General features: G+C 37.7%; 1 protein-coding gene and 1 long non-coding RNA gene across 3 annotated transcripts in view; one reads left to right on the forward strand and one right to left on the reverse strand.

Annotated features, from left to right (window-relative positions):
* The window catches only part of LOC129437692 (uncharacterized), a 112,183-nt gene that overhangs the window by 52,235 nt on the left and 35,308 nt on the right, over positions 1 to 24,640 (forward strand). The window lies entirely within an intron of this gene.
* Positions 15,647 to 24,640, reverse strand: part of zmat4a (zinc finger, matrin-type 4a) — a 103,345-nt gene continuing 94,351 nt past the window's right edge. Inside the window, exon 7 of the mRNA XM_055199207.2 lies at positions 15,647 to 16,727. Within this exon, the coding sequence (XP_055055182.1) occupies positions 16,700 to 16,727 (28 nt within the window). The 3' untranslated portion in view covers positions 15,647 to 16,699. The remainder of the gene's footprint in view (positions 16,728 to 24,640) is intronic.

A 24,640-nucleotide genomic window follows, 5' to 3' on the forward strand; every position in this document is an offset into this window, starting at 1 on the left:
AGGCCAAAGAGATCAGTAACAATTTCTTCCATGTGAGCGGCTGCAAACATGAAATCGCAGAAGAACAAGGCATGAGTTAATGTACCACATTCATTTTAAATTCAACAGCAGATTGCACCAAGTACACGCAGTAAAACATCCTTATTATAAAATGTGTTGTTTTAATTATAATACTTCAAAACTATTTTATTTTCGAAAGTATATGGTTGGTGTATGGGTTTATTTTAGTCTACAGTAAATATGTCTAATATTGAAAAAAAAAACATCAGTTCCCAACTCTTCCAACGCACAGTTTTTAGCTCAATTAACCTCACCGATGTCTAAGCACTGTCATATGGCACCTATTGTCTTTCTGGCATTATAAGTCATTTTATAAGTCTTTGGCATAAAGCGGTTGGCAGACAGCCTGTGTAAAGGAAAGGTTGACATAAATGTCCTTTAAAACCACAAAGAACTTGAAAGAAGTGAATGGGTTTCCCTGACCAGCTATAACCCATTGCATAATGATATCCTAGGGCCAAACATAGCAGCTTTTTAGGGGGGAGAGAGAGAGAGTGAGAGAGAGAGAGTGAGAGAGAGATTTGTATTGACTGTTATACTCTTCTCCTCATTCATTGTGACAGAATTGTGAAATCTTCTGTATACTATTTGGCCAAATAATGTCTGACAGGAGGATCCTAATCCTTTATTGGGCCAGTGTACCGTATTTTACCCCCTATGGTACGTTTTATTCATATCGATATTGCTCCTCATAATCCAACAGATGATTGCATCGCCTGTTAAAAGCTCATTGTTTCATGTAAGCTTAATTGCCATATCGTCTCAGATTTGTTTATCCTATCTATAATCTTGTGTAGAACCGCAGACATAACTTTACTTTAGATGCTGTGGAACTTAATACGACCCGGCCGCTGATATTTTGTTTAAACCGCAACTGAATCCCAGATCAGGCCCTGCATGTACCTGGGCCTCAGACATGTAATGTAGCAAGGTTGGTAAGGGTCAGCGCTTATGTCTTGTCTTCCTCCCATATCTAAATTACAACTGATACCTGAACGAGTCTGTTGAAAGGGTCCGATAGCTCATATCGTATATCTAGTGGCAGAACACTACCAACTAGTTGACATGTTCCTTCAACATCAGTGCTGGGGACAAGTAAAAGGGCACTGGTGTTGAGAGGAGCTGGGCTCCAGACCTTTGTGTTATCTTTTGTATTATCCACAGGTTATGACCCCTCTCTCTCTCTTTCTCTCTCTCTCTAAAATCATATGTAACTTTAATAAGTATTTATTAAAGGTCACATTCTTTCTAATCCCATTTTTAAAACCCTAGTTAGCGTGTAATGTTGCTATAATAGCATAAATAATACCTGTAAAATGATAAAGCTCAAAGATCACTGCCAGGCGATATATTTTCTTTAATAGAATACCTGCCTACAGTGAACGACCGGTTTGGACTACAGTCCTCTACTTCCTGCTTTAATGATGTCAGTAGAATTGTTTTTGACTAACCTCCGCCCACAGGACTACGTCAGTCGCCAGCTGAGCTAACGGCAAGCTAAGCTGCTATCGAATCACAACACACTAAACAAGCTACGCAATCAGAACTCATTACGTTTTTCTGAAGAAGGGACTTCATACAACAAGACATCAGCCCGTTTTGAGGACAGTGAAAACAGCGCTATACAGATAAGTAAATTGTGTGAAAAAAATACCGTGTTTTTTAAACGTGAAACATGAACACGTTACATTGGGCACTGTAAACACAATCAAAGTTCAAAAACACAGAACGACAGGGACTTTAAAATGAGCTAATACGGTTTTAGGCTTTATGCTTATCTATATGGTTTGAATACTATATCTGTTTTTCTGTTGTGAGGTTAGGAAAGATGATTTGCTGTATATACAATGTAACCATTTGACAGAATGAAAGCATACAGTAAGTCACCAGAGCGCAATATGAAATAATTTTTTTTTTACTTTTTTCATGAATGGTCTTCATGAAAGTTAATCTGAGTTTCAAGAAATTGGTTGTTTTTATTAGAGCAGCAAACTTACAATATTAACATGGAGTCTGATTACATTAGACAGTAGCATTTATTTTCATGCTCGCTAAATAACAGAGTTATTACTGAATAAGATCTCATAGCCCCATGACTAAAACAGGCACACTAATAACCTCCATTAACTGAAAGGAGATAATCTTTTCCATAATGGCTCAATTCTATTTCAGGCAAAAGAGTACTGACATAGTCTGAAAAAAATTTAATAGAGAACTAGAGACACACATTGAGTTCACCAATGAGACTTGCAGTGTGTAATAATGTGACGTAAATACACTATAATAATTGATCTGTATGTTTCTCATAGCTGTATTTAAGTAATGCGGTTGTTTAATGACCTCCCCTTATTGCTATGATGAATTAAAAATACTTATTTAGTTCTCATTGAACAATAAAACTTACTGTTGAGTGGTAAAAGAGGAAACACAGCAGCCATTCAAGAGTATTAACAGCCAAATGCTGCAGTCTAATAATACATCAAATTGCAATTAGAAGAAATTTATGTTTGATGTTAAAACACTGGTAATGGATCCACTATATGTGATGTAAGCGCTAAATGGATTTCAATAAAATGAAACTACATGAGCATATGGCATCCGCACACTGTGACTCAATACTAAACGCTCTTTTAATTTCTCTTTATACCTCTGAGCGGAGTGATTTGTGTTAAAGATAGCACAGTTTGGGGGCATTTTTCGAATTCTTAATCATCTTACTATACCCCCGCCTCATGAAGACTCATGAATTATTTCTGTATTTGGGGCGGCACAGTGGGTAGCACTGTTGTCTCACAGCAAGAAGGTCCCCGGTTCGAGCCCTGTGTCAATGTGGGTTTACTCTGTTTTTCTACCACAGGCCAAAAACACGCAAGTTAGGTGAATTGGAAATTTCCACAGATGCTGGAATGGCGCTAATAATTAACATACAAACAGCATTTACAGTATTTGCACTGTAAGCACTGTGATGGAAGTATTGAAGAGAATTTGGGTGAAAGATTGCCGTGAGAAAAGTAGGCTGTGAGTCTTTGAGAGAGAGAAACCGTCTGCCGCTGCAGGGTTATAAATTGTACAGGTGGATCTTATATTGATGAAGATCATTTCCTGAGACATAAATAATGCTTGCCAAGATATGAGGCACAGTTTTATTCATAGAATATTATATCCTGCAAATGATATTACCACACTTCAGGTGTCTCTGATGTTGAAACAAGCATTATAAATTATGAATAAGATCAAATTTAAAATAGTAACCCCTCTGGGATCCTAAAGGTTTTCACCAGCAGCTGAGGGTTAACAACACTCTGGCGAGCTGTATGTTATATTAAGTACTGTATGAGCAAGGGATTATTTTACATCCTTGCACTATACATACCAGTTTGTATGTAAACATACCATATACAATACATCACACAAATGTTAGGTGCAAATGCACAAGGCTGTAACACAACTTTTTTTAAAGAAGCTGGTATGAAACATTCAATAATCAAGTTTCTGAAGTGCTCTGCATGTTACCTTAAGAGTAGCTAAATAGCTTTATGGTGAACAACACGGCAATAACGCTACAAGATTTAAACATGATGCAGTTTTATGTGATTTACACAGACCACCTCCAGCTAAATCTTCATTAGTGACAGTTGGCGTGTATAATTGCATCAGGTTAATGGAAACATAACCAGTTCAGTGCAATGCTTACACAGATGACTGGCCATGCTGTCAATCAGGGGTGTAAATGATTCAATGAAAATAGTACAATTTACACTAAAGTTGTATTTTTAGTAAATTCATTAACATGAACTAACAATGAGCAATATAGTTTTTCAGCATTTATTTATTTTTGTAAATGTTAGTTATAATGCCAATACAACTAGTCATGTGAGGTCACTGTATTTTAACTCATGTTAAAAGATGCTACTACGTAACAGTTTAACCTTTACTCATGTACCAGGAGTACTTTTAAAGGGATAGTTCACACAAAATTAAAATAATGTCATTAACTCGGAAGACCTCCGTTCATCTTCGGAACACAGTTTAAGATGTTTTATATTTAGTCCGAGAGCTTGTTGACCCTTTTATTAAAAATCTATGTACAGAAAGGTAATAAAAACATGTGTCCATGTGACATCAGTGGGTCAGTTAGAATGTGTTGAAGCATCGAAAATACATTTTGGTCCAAATATAACAAAAATACGGCTTTATTCAGCATTGTCTTCTCTTCCGGTTCTGTTTTGAGTCGCATGCACGAAACTAAAGTCACGTGACTGCAGTGACACGGATGGCGTACGGCGCGGCTGACGTGTTATCTGGTGCGCCCCAGCTGTTTTTTTCTGTGCGCCCGGGCTTCGTTTACAGTCTGAAAGAGGCGCACACTGTAAGTTTGAAAAAAAACTTGTCTGAGGATAACACGTCATCCACGTCACTCAGTCATGTGACTTTAGTCTCGTGCATGCGCTTTACAACAGACGTGGAAGAGAAGACAATGCTGAATAAAATCTTAATTTTTGTCATATTTGGACCAAAATGATGATGTCACATCGACTACTTTTATGATGTTTATATTACCTTCCTAGACATGGAGAGTATACCGTACATTGATTTTCAATAAAGGGTCAATAAGCTCTCAGACTAAATATAAAACATCTTAAACTGTGTTCCGAAGATGACCGGAGGTCTACATTAACGACATGAGGGTGAGTCATTAATTACATTATTTTCATTTTTGGGTGAACTTTCCCCTTAATCCACCTATGTAATTGCTTACCTGAACAGTAGGGGGCGATCTTTCCAGGTGAAACAGGAAATCCCTATTTAAGGTAACAAAGAAGGAGTCAGGCAGATAGTTAAGGCCCTGTCTCAAATGGCACACTCCGGACTTGTGGACTTCCTCAGAGTCCACACTTTGATGACATCATGTAGTGCAGAGCTAAGGGACCCTTGTCGTGAGTCCACGAGGGCGCACCAGAGTCATAGTTTGGGAAAACTCGAGCGTCATGCCGGAAATAGGAAGAGTAGTTGCCCATCAGTGTGAACTCCTTCCATCCATTGTCTTATTGGTCTGATTGCTCTTTCGCAAAGACTTCTGGGTCGGTAAAGCACCCTATGGACTCGTAGACTAAGGCCACGAGAACGAAAGTCCACATGAAGTGCGCCCATTTGGGACAGGGCCTACCTCATGGTGATTTGGGCCTTTGTACCCTGGCTGAGGATATTATAGTTCTAGACTCGATCAGGGTTTATGTTCTGAGCACAGTGGGTTATATACTAGCTTAAACATCTAAGTATGGAAAAAAAAGTTGATTTGCATTATTTGCTAAAAAACCACAAACTTCAAAGGTTGATACCAAAAGTCTTTCTGATTGAATGTTTTTTTTTTTGTGAAACTGTTTTTATTTTACACTTTGTAACCAGGGAAACCTGCTTTACAAAGATTAAGATATAGGATAAAACAAACCAAAGACTGTACAATTCTTGCAGCACATGCCTCACCAATTCTAATTTATCTCATTTAATCAAATTCTGTAGCTGAGTCTCCTAGGAGAGCAAGCCCAATTTGTTTACTATTACTTCCGTTATGATTGGATGGGTAGATGAATTTGCGAAATACACTGTGTACAGAAATAAAGCACACACAGCATGACTGATGAATGTGTGATGATCACGTGTGTCTAAAACGACAATACAAAAACCAAGAGTTATATTTTGAACATTATGAATTATTTCTGGGAAGAGGTGATGGCTTACCAAACATGCTGGCAACTTTACTGCCCATAATTTTACAGGCTAACCAGGATTATCAGGAGTTTCTTATTCTTTGAAATAATGTCACATCTTGACACCACAGCTAAACAATGGTGCACTACACTTATCCTTGCACTTATCTCACCTCTCATTTTTTTCTCCTTGACCTATCTGCCTCATAGCTGCCCTATCTAATTCCATTATTTTTCCTGCTGCCTCCCACGGCCAATCAATACACATAAAAAATATAACAGACAATAACTCACAGAGTTATGAGGGCATGACCCATCCTCACTTCCTCCGGAAAAGACGATGAGCTTTGATGCTACACTATTATGTCCTTGTCTCATAACATTATAAATGAATGTCAGGACAACTCATAGGGTGTATGCTACAGTAGATACTTGATTGCCTTTAAAAAATGTAGGACTCAAATGAGGCCAACCCATGAATATATGAGAGAATTATTTAAATCTAGAGATGCACGCACAAATTCTCTAGACAATATTTTACATTTGAAAGCACACATGCACACAATGCTTTGATCAGCTAAAAACATAGAACTACGAAAAAAACTACATTGAAGGGGAATGAAATATATGCTTTTACATACATGCTGTTATAATAAATAGTATGCTAGAAGCAGCTGTACAGTAGCTGACAGCTACAAGTTGCATGTAAAATATGCAGTGCAGTAGCATGGCTTTCATAAATTATAAACAAATGAATATAGCGATGCGATTACTATTCCCTTTAGTTTAATCTGTTTATGAATGCTGGGAATGGAATTAGACAGATGGGTTGACCTTGGCGAGAAAGTCTTTGCTTCTCTGAACTCTGGTTATTTTGCTGCTTCAACAGAAATGTGCATAAAACATGTAAGAGGAATTTTGTATTTCTCTTCCAGCAGAGCAGATATAAAGCGGGTGTATTATACAGGCTTAAGACTGTTCAGGGCGATAGGAAGGAGGAACAGAAACTCTGGACAAGCTGCTGGCACTTTGAATTCATGAATAATGGATGTATGCAGATTTATCCTCTTAAGCTTTTTGAAAAGTTTCATAAATCTAGTTGAATGTTTTTCACACTGTGATTATATGCTTTAATGTACAGCTTAAAGGGACACTCCACTATTTTTCACACTTTTATAAAATATGCTCATTTTCCAGCTCCCCTAGAGTTAAACATTTGATTTTTACCCTTTTGGAATCCATTCAGCCAATCTCCGGGTCTGACGGTACCACTTTTAGCATAGCTTAGCACAATCCATTGAATCTGATTAGACCATTAGCATTGCGCAAAAAAATAACCAAGATGTTTGGACATTTTTTTTATTTTAAACTCTTAATTTAAACTCTTCTGTAGTTACATTGTGTACTAAGAAAATTAAAAGTTGCGATTTTCTAGGCCCATATGGCTAGGAACTATACTCTCATTCTGACATAATAATTAAAGCCTTTGCTGCTGTACCATGGCTGTAAGAGGCGCAATGATATTACACAGTGACCGAAAATAGTCCCCTGCTATTGAAAGTTACTATTTTCAGCGCTGCATATCATTAGCTACCTTTTAATTTTCTGTCGGTCTTAGTACACGATGCTACTACAGAAGAGTCAAATTTTAAATAGGAAACTCTTTGCTTATTACTGAGCGCGATGCTAATGGTCTAATCGGATTCAATGGATTATGCTAAGCTATGCTAAAAGTGGTAACCTGGAGATCGGCTCAATGGATTCCAAAACAGTAAAAAAATCTAAAGTTTAGTAACTCTACAGGAGCTGGAAAATGAGCATATTTTCAAAAAAAAGTGGAGTGTCCCTTTAAAGAAGCCTGCTAAATAATTTTATCGGTTCCGCACCCATAATATAACTTATATGGATTGCTAATGTAGTTTTGTTTAAACATTTCCGAACAGTTACCTTTTGTTTACACATGCACATTTTACTGCTACGCTTCTGTGTTTTCATCACAAATACAACCCCAAAACAGAAATAGTTGGGACATAGTAGAAATTGTGAGTAAAAAAGGAATGGAATAATTTACAAATCTCATAAACTTATATTTTATTCACAGTAGAATATAGATAACATATCAAATGTTGAAAGTAAGATATTTTGAAATGTCATGCCAAATATTGGCTCATTTTGGATTTCATGAGAGTTACACATTCCAAAAAAAGTTGGGACAGGTAGCAATAAGAGGCCAGAAAAGTGCCTATGTGCATATAAGGAACAGCTGGAGGAGGACCAATGTTTAAGAATAGAAATGTTGTCCTATTCTTGTCTAATACAGACTTCTGGTTGCTCAACTGTCTTAGGTCTTCTTTGTCGCATCTTCCGCTTTATGATGCACCAAATGTTTTCTATGGGTGAAAGATCTGGACTGCAGGCTGGCCATTTCAGTACTCAGATCCTTCTTCTACGCAGTCTTGATGTTGTAATTGATGCTGTATGTGGTCTGGCATTGTCATGTTGGAAAATGCAAGGTCTTCCCTGAAAGAGACGACGTCTGAATGGGATCATATGTATCTAGAACTTGGATAAACCTTTCAGCATTAATGGTGCCTTTCCAGATGTGTAAGCTGCCCATGCCACACGCACTCATGCAACCCCAAACCATCAGAGATGCAGGCTTCTGAAAAGAGCGCTAATAACAACTTGGGTTGTCATTGTCCTCTTTAGTCCGGATGAAATGGCGTCCCAGTTTTTCAAAAAGAACTTCAAATTTTGATTCGTTGGACCACAGAACAGTTTTCCACTTTGCCAAAGTCCATTTTAAATGAGCCTTGCCCAGGGAAAACGCCTGTGTTTCTGGATCATGTTTAGATCCCTACTGAAAAATCCAGCTAAGACCAGCACAAGCTGGTGAGCTGGTCCCAGCTGGTCACCAGCTTGGTTTCAGCTGGTTTTGCTGGTGTAGGAAGCTGGTTTTGCTGGTGTAGCAAGCTGGTCTAGCTGTGTTTTGGGCACATTTTACGCTGGTCTAGTTGGATTTAGCTGGTCATGCTGGAATACCAGCTGGCCCACCAGCATGACCAGCTTTGTCAGGCTGGGAGGACCAGCATAAACCACCTTAAACCAGCTACAACCAGCTAAAACCAGCTACCAGCTTATGCTGGTTTTAGCTGGATTTTTCAGTAGGGATATGGCTTCTTTTTTGACCTACAGAGTTTTAGCTGGCAACAGCGAATGACACGGTGGATTGTGTTCACTAACAATGTTTTCTGGAAGTATTCCTGAGCCCATGTTATGATTTCCATTACAGTTGCATTCCTGTATGTGATGCAGTGCTGTCTTAGGGCCCGAAGATCACGGGCATCCGGTATGGTTTTCCGGTCTTGACCCTTACGCACAGAGATTGTTCCAGATTCTCTGAATCTTTGGATGATATTATGCACTGTAGATGATGATAACTTCAATCTCTTTGCAATTTTTCTCTGAGAAGCTCAGAAAACTATTTTTCGCTGCAGCATTGGGGGAATTGGTGATTCTCTGCCCATCTTGACTTCTGACATACACTGCCACTCTGAGAGGCTCTTTTTATACCCAATTATGTTGCCAATTGACCTAATAAGTTGCAAATTGGTCTTTCAACTGTTCCTTATATGTACATTTAAATTTTCTGGCTTCTTATTGCTACCTGTCCCAACTTTTTTTGGAATGTGTAGCTCTCATGAAATCCAAAATGAGCCAATATTTGGCATGACATTTAAAAATATCTTACTTTCAACATTTGATATGTTATCTATATTCTACTGTGAATAAAATATAAGTTTATGAGATTTGTAAATTATTCCATTCCTTTTTTATTCACAATTTCTACAGTGTCCCAACTTTTTCTGTTTTGGGGTTGTACATATGAACGCATCATTGGTTCTTGAATAATGACATTATCTCATGATTACAATTGAAATCAGCTTCATAATATTATCATGCAAAGCAATTCGACCTGAATAAATTTTGGTCTGGTGGAGCATTAAAACGATTAATAATGCACATCAAAAAGCCACAGCATGCTAACATCAATTAAATCTCTGTGCTTGGTGGCATTGGGAAATGGCAGCGTGTGTGGATAGGGCGGTCGTGAAAACACCAGAAGATCGGAGGTTAAATTTAAGCCACTTTTCAGCAATGGCAGCCCGGAGGAGGGGTCCCGGCGTGTATAAAGCTGGCTCTCTGGAGCCGTGTGATATTGACTGTTTCAGCAACAGAAAGATTGCTCTGGTTTAGCCTTTGACCACAGGCCTTGACTAGTGCTGAACTAACATGCATTGACAGCATATGTAGCAATGGTAGACAAAGAGAGAGGAAGAGGAAACTGGAGAGAGCTGTTTATAAACACGCACAACTCTGAAAACAAGCAACCATTATGTAGTGTAGCAACAGATAGACATGCACAGGGAAGGACCTTGACAATCTGAATGCCTCCCACTGGCTCAAGGCTGTGCTGTGGCTAAAGCAGAACTGACAGCAGCTAATCTAGTCTGCTCTCTATAAATGTACACTACTGTATGTAACTCATTGTATTTAGATTCTATACTGTGCATGAACATTAGGGCTAATTGTTGATCTTGAGTTGTGAGTGTCGCCACGCAAGTGTTTGGCTGCTGTATTTTTAGGGGTGTCTTAAGGGGGAAGCAATGAATGCAGTTCTGCTTTATCAGTTTCCCCCAGGTGTAGCTTATCCTGATATAGAGTGTGTATTTTGCAGAATTTTCACATTTTTCAATATTATTTATTTGGTTTTCAGAGTTTGCAATGTAGGAAAACTTTGCAACCACACACACACACACACACACACACACACACACACACACAGGTTTCCATGTTTTGTGGGGACATTCCATAGACGTAATGCATTTTATACCATACAAACTGTATATTCTGTTCCCCTAACCTACCTCATTCCCTAACCCCAACCCTCACAGAAACCCTTTTCCTACTTCACATTTTCAAGAAACATCATTTTGTTTGATTTATAAGCTTGTTTCCTCATGGGGACATCACAAGGTCACAAAAATACTGGTATTCCTATCTTTGTGGGGACACCACAACGTGATAATTACCAGGTACACACACACACACACACACACACACACACACACACACACAAAATACATGAAAAGCCCATTGTGGCAGAATAAGGGGGTCTTAATGATTCATATGAAAATTATGCATTAAGGAAAACATGTTAATGCATCATTAAACATTGATTTATGTTCATTATTTTTTTTTCTAATGGCTTCCATGCAATATGTATGTCCAGGCCAAACACGATTTCCACAAAACGACAGGATAAAGCTGTGATAATGCATATTTAATATCAACCTTTTAGGCTATGTTTACATGGAAACGATTTGAAGAGAAAACGCAAAGGTGGCATTCCATTATCACTTTTTATTCCACGTTTATACAATCGCTTTGGGGGGGGGTCTGCGTGCATATGGTGACGCAAAAGTGTGTGATATTCGATGTAGTATGCACGCCAGGCGGCTAGGTGGCGATGTGAAGCACTGACAAAACAACACCAAGTTCACACGCCTGCGTACAACCTACTTCCTTGTTCTCCCAGGTCTCGTCCAAAGCCGTCTGATTTGGCGCATAAACAATTTGATAGAGGTAATTTATGCACCTTCTCTGATCAGTAACCCTACAGTCACATTAGCTACAAAAGTGAACGACACCGAGCGACACGCACTCGCTTGATGGGCATTCCTTGGCTAGTTTCTAAAAGCGGTATCAAAAGTCACTTTAGAGGTATTGTTAAGTTACAAGTGGCGAGCTCATCGCTTGTCGCTGGCAAACGGCCACTCCCATTGAAAATGAATGGTAGCCTGTCGCTCTGTCTCTTGTAGCTAATGTGACTGGGGGGTAATACTAACGGTGAATATTTCGTACAACTGCTGGAAAGACTTATTTATCAGAGCTGCTATGGTAACTTTAAGGTCCGACGTATGGAAATAATCCGACATGTTTGTTGTTATTTTCCTGAACTGATGCATGCCTGTTTACCCTTTCACTTTTTTGCGTTTTTAATCCACAAAAACACAGTCGCCGTGTAAATGAAATGAACATCCGATAAAATATTTTTACGTTTTCACCCTCGAGCCCTTAAGTCATTTTATTTACATTAAGAGATTTCTTTGACCCATTGTGTAATCTCACTTTGGTTAGCAAGACATACACTCTCAGAAAAAGGTTTTACGAGTTCGCATTAACATGTAATCGATAGGGAATGAGATAAAGCATATTTGGCCAGCTCGGAACCCAAAGTACTTCCCCCTTTTTAACTGGGATAGATGAAACTAGCTGAGAGTAAGGTGGAGGAGGGATGCTGCGAAAAACCGTTACGGTGACGGGACAGAGGTGAGGGACGGCTATTATAGGCTCTTCACCCTGAATGGTTGGATCACATGACCATGCTCCTCCCGAACTTAGATCCTTTTTAAAGGGTACCGTCAGAGTGTAATATGAGGTTAAGGCACTGTGACTAGCCTCATACACAGCTATTATTATTACACAGCCACCATTAACACCAAGCATGATTCGGATGCCAGCATTTAATGTAGACACGGATCTGTGTAGTGGCGTAGTGTATTGTACATCTGTGTTTAATGTTAATGTTTTATGTTGTTTATCACTGTTTGTTACTTTCCAAACAAAACTACATTTCATCTGCCATAAAACATTGAAATAACCACACGCATATTCTTTATCTACTATCATTTATCGGGCAATAAACATGCATACAAAGATTACAAACACTCACCAGTTTTCACTTTCCAGAACCAAACCTGTGCAATATACAACCTGGGACTTTTATACACTTACCATGCTGAGCAGCCATTTTGGTTGTGACATCATATAGGTCACCAATTCATGCCTGTATAAAAGTGTTTTGTTTTTCTGTTTAAAGTCTTAATGGTTCTTTGATATGTGTCTGGAATTTTGTGTTTGCACTTATTTATTTTCATTTATGTATATTATGTTGCCCAAATATGTTTTTAGTCAGAGGAGAAACACCCACCAATTTCAAAATGGTTTGGTCCAGGGGCGGAGCTAAGAATATAAAATGGCTCCCACACATTTAGTCAGTGTGGGTTGTTGTATGTAGGCAATTGTTGATGGAGTTCAGATGAGTTGATTTAGCTGAACTAGCATGTAAACACTTTGTATATAGCATATATTTTGTACAGGTTTTTCTTTTTGATTATTTTTCTGTTTTTACACTGTGTGTTGGGGATTATTACCACTAGTGATGCAAAGTCCGATTCATTTCCGCGAACCGGCTCTTTTCGGACAATTCGGCTCATTGAACCGGTTCAAAAAGCTGATTCACCGGTTCCTGACGACATCGCTACGCATTTATTGTATTAATGAAACATTCAAATAAAGTCGTTTGTGTCAACACATTAAAACATTTAGGCCTAAATAAAAAATTGTTTTTGTGACGGCAGAGCTGATTTATTGCCTTTCATTCACAAGTTAGTAATATTTGTGGTCACAGTTTCAGTTGCGGATCGTAAATGCCAGATACAACTGACCAGTTTTGACTAGCCTACAACTTGGATAAGATTCCTAAAAGACACTGATACACAATTGCGGATGTGTTCTTCATATCCTAAGTATAAAGAATATATAAACTTGTCTTTTAAACTCATTGGTTTTCCTTAAACAACTAAACTATATGATTTGCATGCACAATAAATCATACTAATACTAAAGCTTTTTAATAAAATAAGCATAACAAGAAACTTCGAATCAGGTTCGTTCAAATCATCGGTGAGACACACTGAGTGTCAGCAACTCATCCGTCCGAATTGTCGTCAATCCTCGCCTCAGCAATCATCGACAGACTTCGTTCGGTTCTTTTTGAGTCCGATGTGCTATTTCGGCTGTGCGTCCTGCGTCATCAACCCGGAACCTATGCCCAAAACTAAAGTTCGATTCAGTTCGATTTGTGAACCGGCTCGACCGATTACTTCCTGAGAACCGGCTCTAAAGAACGATTCGTTCAAGAACCTAATTCACTAGTTACCACGTGTGTTGTTAATAAATCCTTCACCTCAATCCAAGCGGCTTCTTTTTATTCTTTTTAATCCTTGCAGGTACCGTCCCAGTGACAGCCTTTGTACCTTTTTTTGAATATACAAATAGCATATCATATGTATTTAAATGTATTACAAGCATTAAAATAAAAAATAAAAAAAATTATTAACACAAATAGGAAAAATATCCTTTTGATGATTACAGATCTTCCATAGAAATACTTTTCTAGCACAAGGACATGGAACAGAACGTTAAAGGACTGGATTATTTATGGCTTTGGTGAGCTACCGACTACAAGCACTTACCTGTATACCAAAAATAACAGTGACGCAGGTAAACGTAGATAACTATCCAACGCAGCGTGCATGGAGAGTTACAGTAAAAGCACATTAAATCTTTCACTGTACGATGTACACTCTTAAAAATAAATGCGCAAAAAAGGTTCCTCGCAGCAATTCCATATAGAAAAAAAACATTTTTGATTCCAAGAAGAACCTTTTTCTAACTGTTTGTGCAACAGAAACCATACCATACAGTCCTTTAACTTAAAGGGATAGTTCACCCAAAAATGAAAATTCTGTCATCATTTACTCACTCTCATTTTGTAACAAACCTGTATAAATTTCTTTGTTCTGATGAACACAAAGGAAGATATTTTAAGAAATGTTTGTAACCAAACCGTTGGTGGACCCCATTTACTTCTATAGTATTTTTTTTTCCTGTACAGGTTTGTAACAACATGAGAGTGAGCAAATGATGAAAAAAAATTTCATTTTGGAGTGAACTATCCCTTTAAGAGTGTACAAATTCAGTTTTAATGGACAGAGGTCATTTTAAACTACTATTTGCCTACCTCATTGTCCTGACATAGTCAAATGCTTTTGGGAACCTTCCCCATTTGCATTTCATTATTTAAATTTCCTCACGAGCAGAATAATGAATAACTCAGCCCCTCTGATGAGGTGCCACCGTTGTTGGTGTCTCTTAATTAGAATAATCTATCTCTATGGGTCAGGATGCATGCAAGAGGACACAGCAATGGAATGTATCATTAGAAAACTTCATTATCAAACAAACAGATTTGACTTGCAAAGAGGCTGACGATAAAGAGAGGCGGTTGGAATGAGCGCTAATGACTAAATATCTGTCCTTTGAAGGGAAACCCCAACAGCTGATTAATTATCCAAGGTAAAATATCACAACCATAGTGGGACCCTGACAGGCAATTTCTTGTCGTGCTGCAACTTAATTAGTGTCAGAAATGGGACGTCTGAATGTTAATTGCATTTGCAGAGAGAGTTATGAACCTGTGCCTCTCACGGTGGTACAATTTTGGAAATAAGGGCGTCACACAGAGACTTTAATAATGGAGAAATCGTTATCAGCAAATCTACTTTACACTATTACACTGCACGGGTCTTTATTCATGACGTATAATTAAAACACTGTCACCAAAAGTGTTTGTAGTGCCTTTTATTTTGTTTAAGACACAATCGACCACATGACCCAGAGCACAAAAAGGGAGTGAACAACAGCCTGCTGTCTTAAAGGGAACACACATTGAAACTACATGGATGTCTTCGTATTGGAGACAGAGATGATAAAGTTATTGTGCACTGAATATTTTGATCTTTATATACATTACAACAGACTACTAAACCATGCTTGGTTGAGCAATCCTTACTTTCTATTTTTAAGAGTCTTTTTAATAACAATTTTAGTGATTTTGTTGTTGTAAATTGACATCTTTCCATCAAGGACTAAATAAAGTTATAAGAAATCCCACTACCATATTTAAAAAAAATAATAATAAAAAATAAAGTAATTAATGAAAAAAATGCAATCAGTGCAGATGAGAAAGCACAAGTTGAATCAGTATATCAAATATCCTCTAAAATACATTTCTAATAAAAGTATTATTATAATATAGACCAATGATTACAGTAATCTTGTCATACCTTCCAACCATTTTTCCCAACCATGTCAAAAGATGTATAGCAAGCTGTAAAATATGTAACTAACAACCAGATGATGGATTGGCCGTTTGATATTTTCTTTATTGATCAAATCTGCTCAAAACTTTAAAAACGTATTAAAAACCAAAACAGAAATCGTAATAAGTTTATAGTTTATAGTTTAGCCGTTAGTTCACTATTTCAAATAATCTTGAATGCCCATTCATCAAACAAATCTAAATTGCTACAGTACAGGTCACACATACATAAATAAATACATCTATTCTACAGTGTCTCTGTAGTACCCTTCCCCAAATACCCACATTTTAGCCCATACACCCATTATATTTCAGTATAACATATTTCTTTGCACACACAAACAATAAATAGTACATAAAAAAGAGACGTAAAAGTGAATCGTGGACGACAGTTTCAACAGATTGCATTCTCGTGTTAAACTGTTGTTACAATTTTCTTAACTCTTAATTTGGCAGAGTTTTGGACAGATATTGCTTAGCAGATAAAGTGACCACAATTAGCGTATTCAGTCATGCACACAACAATTGATTGAGATTAGATACAGTATATAAATAGTACCGTAACAGAGAAACTGCCAGGTGGGCTTCACTGAATGAAGTTTGCTCCAGAGTTTTAGAGCATGATGTCTGATGTCATCAGGAGGAGAGCTGCTGATGAAGACGCTTGGAGGCAAAGGTGGTTTTGGAATGACCAAAGGCTGGTTTTTAAGAGGATCATCAATCTTTTGCAGTCAAGTTGAGAGTCAAGTCAACAAAGTGAGATGGCGAAAAAGTGTGAGAGACATAACAGAGGCAGAAAACCAAGGGCAAGCTGTTCACAGCTTGTCTGACATCAATCCAATCATCGTGTTTCTCCTATGGCTCACTGGACACACAGTTGATTTTTTAGGCTAAGAAAGGAAAAAAATCATATGTCAGGTATATGCACAAAACATGACATTGTAAAACATCTGTCTTTAGTACAAATCCCCAAAATCAATAAACATAATCTCGCTCCTCATTAGTTATAAGTGACCCTGCCTCAGTTTTTTATGGTTTACTGACTTTATTGAGTAATGGGGCGTACACACCAGACGCGAAGCGTGTATCCGCATCAATGGTTCAGGCAAATATTTTGCTTAAGATTAATTTTTTATCTTGCATAGAAGACACGTTTGAGGCGAATAGAGCGTTTCCGCGGCAATCACGTCACCTAATCGCGCCATTTGCATCACCCTGTGCGAATTTGCGTTTATTCGTGTCTTTGCCTTGACTTTGTATGTAATCTACTCATGCAAATGGTTGAATTTATTAATTTAATTGATGCTCCAAATCTCATCATTAGATTATGAGAATTTAGCCTGGTTTTTATAGACAGGATCACACATTCCATAACACAGAAAGAGCTAAAAAAAAAAATAACTAAACTAACCATTTGCATATCCTTCTTACCCAATTCAATAAAACACTTCAGTGCCGCCGTAAGGGCCAGGTATAACTTTTTCCCCATCTGGCTCGTGCGCGCACACGTCAGCGCAGCTTTCAAAGTATACTCACCGCGGCCAAGCGCGGATGGCCATGTTCGACATGTACGCAATACAAATGATTTCTTATTCAAATTATTACTCTATCAGGCCGTCAGGGCAGCTGATTTGGCGACATTTACAGTAAATTATAAAATTTAGGACAGGGGAAGAAAAATAGCCGATCCACCATTGCAAACAAAGTTTAGAACAAACAAAGAACAGGAATCAAACATAATGGTGACAAAAATGCTTTCTGTTCTTGGAAGAAGTGAAAAGAAAAAAAAGAAAAAAAAAATGTTAGTCTGTGTGCAAATTCTGTCTATTTCCTTTGTGTTATTGTTTGTAGTGGAGTGTCCTGTCTCAATATTTTCTCATGTAGGCGCTGTTGTACGCGGACACTAAAAAACAAACGGTGCTAAATAGCACCAAAAGTGGCTCCCGGCTCGCAATCACAGAGGAACCACCCTCAGTGCCACTTAGCACCCATAAAGCACCCATGACCCTATGACCATACGGGGGTCATATAGCACCACTATAGCACCACTTATGGTTCTACATAGCACAATATGGTTCTACACCAGTGCTAAACAGGTACTTCATCGATGCTATATGGCATTTAAAATGGTTCCTCTATGATTACGAGCCAAGAACCACTTTTAGTGCTATTTAGCACCGTTTGTTTTTAAAGTGTACTGTCCGCCTGGTCTCAAATTTTGGGTTACACACGGACGGTGCACGAACGACCGTGGACCCTTCTGATGACAAAAATGAAGTCATGCGAAGGCGTGCATAAGTCCTTAGTATACCATCGGCTTCATAGAGTTTAGTATTACCAGCCTGAACTCACAAGAAATAATATGCATCTTATGAGTTGGCTAATTAATATGAATTCGAATTAAAATTAAAAATTAATCATAAAAAACATACGATTATTATAAAAAAGTAACGAAACCCCACTCTAACCTCAATGTCACAGGGGCAAAAACAAATGTACAAATGTGGTTGTACGAATTAATATGAATTAGCCACCTTGTAAAATATGTCCAAATTGCCATGAGATATCGTTGCTATTACAGCCTGGAGTTTTGCGTTTATTGTATCAGGCAGGTTAAAAACAGTAAATGTACCCTGCATTTGACACAAAATTACATGCCCTCCTCCGTAATGACAGAAGCGGTAAAGGCTGGGAAAAATTATACTGGAACAAAGATGATGATAGTGTGCTCTGTAAAACACAAGGGCGTTATGTCATTACACATTATCATAACCTTGACTTTAGTGTTGTACACTGATGCAGGTGGAGATACTACAATAAAAGATGAAGGGAAAATTATGCTTGAGCCCTGTAATTTTCAAGCAGAATCAATTATATGTATACCATAACCATGTCAACATCTCATGAAATATTTATAGTGAAGTAATGCTAAGTGCCTTTGTAACTGGGAAATGTTCAATAAGAACACAGTGAAGCTGTGGCTGTCAAGAGATGTTTTTTTGATTTGACGCTAAGATTTTTGAATATTGTGGAATAAGATTAAAGACGCAAGGTTAACGATTTAGCAATCTTAAGCCATAAACAAGGAATATCCAAACATAGCCACATGTATGGCCCTGATTATAATTGGTGACCCATTCTGTGAAAATCCAACTAAAGGTAACTAAAGTCATTTTTTCCGAATTACTGTTTTAATTACAGTCTTTAGTATTGTTACTCCATACATTAGCCAAAGAAAGGAACAAAACCAAAGTGAAAGCATCATCATTTGACATTTGAAAGTAATCTAAGGTTGAGATCATTTGATACAGAGCATCAAAACACTGTTTATCTGCACTTTTAGTAATGAAATCCCCTAATGCGTCTTCAAAGGGCAATTTGCAGTCGGTCTCCGGCAATAAAAGCATCCTTCATTTCAAAATGCCAGGCCTCAGAGGACTGTACACATAAATTCAGTGGCACACAATCTCTTTAAAAATGTTCAGTAAAAGTTGAGACCCGCTCTAATAAAAACTCACCAGATTAAAAAATTCCCATGTGAGTCAAGGCTCTTTGACCACCAGTTTTGTGACTAACTGCTTTATAACTACTTATATATAGTGTATGACTCTACATGGTGGCAAGAAGGTACATTTCTGTGGTAATTATTCTACGAACTTTCCTGTTTTAAAAGAAAACATTCATTAAAAAGTTACAGAAACCATTTCTGCATTGATTAACAACCGCAGCACAAACAATACCCTCCAGCTCATTTAAAATGTTGTTTTAATATAACTCTTTGGAATGCAGTGAGCTTCGAAACCTTTGAGATTACACAGTTCAATAAAAGTATTTAAATCTATAAAGCACTGATTTGGATATATATATATCATTGTGATCCCTACAATTCTGCAAAAGTCATATAAATGCACAACAGAGCAAAAACACTAGTTGGGTACAGGCCTAAATAGATATTGCTTTTCTACATAAATAAAAACTATGTCTATGCGCCATCCATACATATCTATGACTCGGCCTGCCTGATCCATTCGTTCAACTGTGTTGACTTGACTGGTTGCATATTTGTGACAAAGCAAACCGAGGCGATTTCAAACTTGCAGTTTTTGGAAAACTGCAATTTTACACTCAAAAAATGGCTGGATTATTTTTTAAACCATGTTGGTTAAACATCGGACAGAACACACACTGGGCTAAAACTGACCCAATGTTGGGTTGTTTTAATCCAACTGCTGGTTTATTATAACCCATGGCTGCAAAACAACTCAGCTTGGGGTAATTTTAACCCAGCACTTGTTTTGTCAATATTTACTCATTATGGGTTAAAAATAACACAGCCATTTTTTAGAGTGTAAGTAGAAAATACAGCAATGGTGTTGAATGATAAATTTGCACATGGTTTGTCTGAATGCATATTAAAACACCACATAGACATACAGTATTTTCCGGACTATAAGTCACGTTTTTTTTTCAATATTTGGCTGGTGCTGCGTCTTATAGTCAGGTGCGCCGTGTCAAGTCAGTATGAATTAATTTTGACCTTTATGAGGCAAGAGACACCATTACAGTCTACAGCCATGAGAGTCTGCCATATCCTGTATTTATGTAATTCAATGAATTCATTGATGTGGAATGACGAGCCTGCGAACATCATGCTTGTTGGCTTGTTCGGTTAATTTAGCCTTTTCAGCCTTCCAGGTAGGTTCAGTATGCTATTGTGTATCGTGTAAATAACTGATAATGTTACGTTAACGTCCGGACACCTATTCAGCCTGCTGTTATGTGTGCTGTTGATAAGTTGAATAACTTGTCTTTCCAGATTAAATGTCAGTTCTTCGGCTTGGATTTTGTAAAAAATAATTTTCTAAATAAATGCGACGTATAGTCCACTGCGACTTATATATGTTATTTTGTCTTCATGATGCATTTTTGAACGATGCGACTTATACTTCAGAGCAACTTAGTCTGCAAAATATCGTATAGGCAACAATAAAAACTTCATTTTCACCACAGGGGGACTTTAAGAAACCTATTTAGTAGAAGAGTTTACTCAAAAAACAAACAAACAAAAAAAAATAATAATTTACCTTTGTGTCTTTTGATCAAACTGCCCCTTTATGGTAACCATATTGTGACTAAATAATGACAAACATTCATTTTTGGGTGATCCAAGCCACGCTTGCAGGCGGAAGTTTACATAAGGCTTTCATTTAGTGCTTTCATTTAGCTGTACAAAACCTCCCATCTGCAGTCAATAGGTTACATATCTTACATTCCAAATTAAGCAAAACCTAAGAGCCTGGAGCAGAATTTTACATAATAATCTACACAGCTTTAGGTACCACATTCACATTAAATTGCTGTTGCCAAACTAGCGTTGACCTCTATCCACCTGCTCCTCCTACTAACTGTACAGTATACCATCATTTTCTCCTCATGTGTTTTTTCCAACTGCTGTTTTACACTGATCCAGTCCTCTATGTAAGACACTAATAAATGTAACAAATACAACACTGTTTTTTTTTTAAGAAATGACACATAAAATACCAAGTCTTATTAAAAAAAATTATTAACATTTTATTATTGATTTCGCGAGGCTGTCAATTTTAAAAACTTGCACAGGGTCATTCATGAATGATTTCAATTACAAAGAACTATATGAGCAAAAGTCAGTCACCAGAACTCTGAGTGAGTTATCTGCTTCACTGGTGATATCTTTTCCCAAGGCAATGCTGAAGCAAGCTAGCCTGTTATGCTTTTGAAAGGAGGGTGGGTGTCTTAGAATAGAGACATCACACAGTCATGGTCTGATTTTCTGCAATTGCAACCGGGAAGAAAAACGAAGTACTTGAGGCATAAAATTTGGATTAAAACTGGAATTGTTTAAATGTAGTAGTGCTCTCCTATAGTGTCATGTGTAGGGCCCTTACAATGGACCTGTATACTGTAAAAAAAGTGTTATCAACATACATTCATGTATTACTTTAGGTGCTCCTATTTCATTGCTAAAAACAATGTTATTTTATGTATTTGGTATAATACAATGTGTTTGCGTGGTTTATGGTCACATTTTTTTCCATATGCTGTACATTTTTGTAACTCCAGATTTCACTGAAACGCACGGATATGAAAAGCGCTGTGTCCCTGATTGGCCAGCTAATCTGTACGTTGTGATTGGTCTGAATACCTCTGACGTCAGCTGGAAATGTGACGCTCCTTAACATGTTTGAAAGATTTACTCACAATGCAATGCTGACAGGAGTTAACTTACTGGCTGTAAGTCCGAAGCGGGAGGAATTATAAAAATGTCTGTCTTCACTACATCATCAATCCCAGGAAGTAAACTGTTGCCTACAATCCATGTGCTTGCTATAGTCCAAGAAAAGAGATTTACGTTGGAGACGTTAACTCTCTTCATCGTTTACTTTGGGGTTTGTACCTTTTGTATTTCGTTAACATGTACTAATACACACTTACACACCAAAGGAAATGTAAAAACGTGAATCGGACAATAGGTGCTCTTTAAAGGAACAGTATGTAGGATTGTGGCCAAAACTGGTATTGCAATCACAAAACTTGTGGCTAAAACTGGTACTGCAATGACACAACTGGTGGCCAATACACAAAATGACAACATAAACATCAGTTGAGGGCTGCAACTCTACTTTTTAAATGACAATATCCTGGCCAGACCACTGTTGTGAGTGATATAAGTATTTGAAATGAAAATGATTTCTTAAAGCAACACTATGTAGTTTTTTGCCTTTAAATAATGTCTCTAAAATTATTTCAGTGATAGAACAACTTTTAACTGGACAAATTGTACTGTTGCGGCAACCTGAGCAGCCTCCTAGCTGCTACAAGCACACTCTGAAAGTGGCGGTGGAGGGTAGGAAACACAGCCCCGCCCCTCCCCCTGCCTGCAGAAGAGTGTCTGATACCAGGCACTGTTGCGCTTTTCAACCACATGGGGGAGCTGTAAGTCATTTTTACATGGAAACTACATAGTGTTGCTTTAATGTCTAGTGACATATCAGGGCCATTTTATGATTAATTGATAAAAATTTCTTACATACTGTTCCTTTAAATTTAGTGTGATCTTTTTAGTTATACAATAGTATTTCTAAGAAGAATTTACAGTGAAGATGCTTTGTTTTATGTTGCCTTCAGTCCTTTTTCCAACATTCAAGTCCATTTGGATGGTAAATAGTTGATACAAATTCAACTGGGTTACAAAGTTTAACACAAACACTTTTTTAAGCAGGTGATATTAGAAATAAAGACTGCAGCATTCTTCACCTCTAATAACACACACAGGCACACACACACTGCCCCCGGCTCAGATTTTTATCCCGTCACACAGTATAAATCTTCATCCTGTGTCATCACGATATGAAGGCAAAAGCAAACAATTTTGTTTGAAGACTGTCTTAGGCTATTTGTTTTAACTGTAACAAAATCAATATTTCATGTTTTATTGCTCTGGAAGTGTAGACATGTTTATTTTACACCAAAAAAAAAAAAATCAAGATTACCCTCAGGAGCTTACGTTTTTTGAGAGACAAACAAATCAGACATGATAGTGTGCAAAAAACAGGGCAGGCGAGATTGAAGGCAAATAGCTCGCTGCAGAAACGATGAGGCTGAAGCCAAAGAGCTGTCAGGCGAATAAGCTAAGAGAGATCTTCGTGGCTTTAAGGTTGCTGAGCAGAAGAACCACAGGGAACAAAATGATGGACAGGAGAGGGACCAAGTACAAAAAGATTTCATTAACCGGGAGGATGAAAGTGGATGCCAGAGGACAGGTTTACTGAATGCTCATGGGGGGATGTGGATGAAGATTATAGGATGGGAGACATCTTATTGTATACACCATTCAGTTTAATGTACTAAGCCTCACCTTTAATCACTTCTGCAGAAAAAAAAACTAGTTCAAGGGAGATCCCTGATACTTTTTATAGAAACTTGCTTAACTTTTAAGTGGCTGTTCGTGAAAGCCGGTAAAATGAGAACTGCAGGCAGCATGTGTTATTTAGCAACTTTTTATTAAACTTGGACTGTGCGCAAAGGGAAATCGAGATGAATGCGATGAACGTTTTAAATGAAAGAGACTTTGACTGTATTGCAAGTGTGACCCACACATATTACAGGTAATAAACAAACCTACAGAAGAAGCTATAAACTGAAAAAAATTACCATTTAGGTACAGATATGTATACATTTGGTACCTTTGAGGTACTAATATACATTCTTTGGTACCAACATGTATAGCTGTGAGGTATTAATGTGAACTCTTAAAAAGTGTACCGCCACTAAGATGGCAGTAATGTATGGCTTTGTGTAGAGTGGTCAAAGCATGCACATACAGTATGAGTAATGCCCCCATACCCCAAGAGTTCGGCAATTCTGAGAAAGTAAGGCACAGCAATTCTCACTTCTAATAGAATTTGGCCATATGTAATGACAGGTTGTCAAAATCTCCTAAAATCACTCTGCCTGCATCGGTGTGCTTCCAAGAAATACAATTTATACATTTCATGGAGTAAAAAGAAGAAAATGTGTGTGAGTATGAGGGGAATGGAGGACACATGCTGGGGATATGTGAATGTGCTTTTTGATAACATTGATGAATGACGCAACAGGAGTGTACAGTAGTAAAGTAATGAGTCTGTCCACTGGTCTTGACCTATTGATATTGAAGAAGGAGAGGAGAAAGGACTCTTTCCGTTTCTTATTCGGTCTATATCCTATTTATGTAATCTCTTAACTGTATTAATTAGAGAACCAGAAAGTGTTTCTTAGTGTT

Source organism: Misgurnus anguillicaudatus, chromosome 22 (assembly GCF_027580225.2).
Source record: "Misgurnus anguillicaudatus chromosome 22, ASM2758022v2, whole genome shotgun sequence".
Lineage (NCBI taxonomy): Eukaryota > Metazoa > Chordata > Actinopteri > Cypriniformes > Cobitidae > Misgurnus > Misgurnus anguillicaudatus.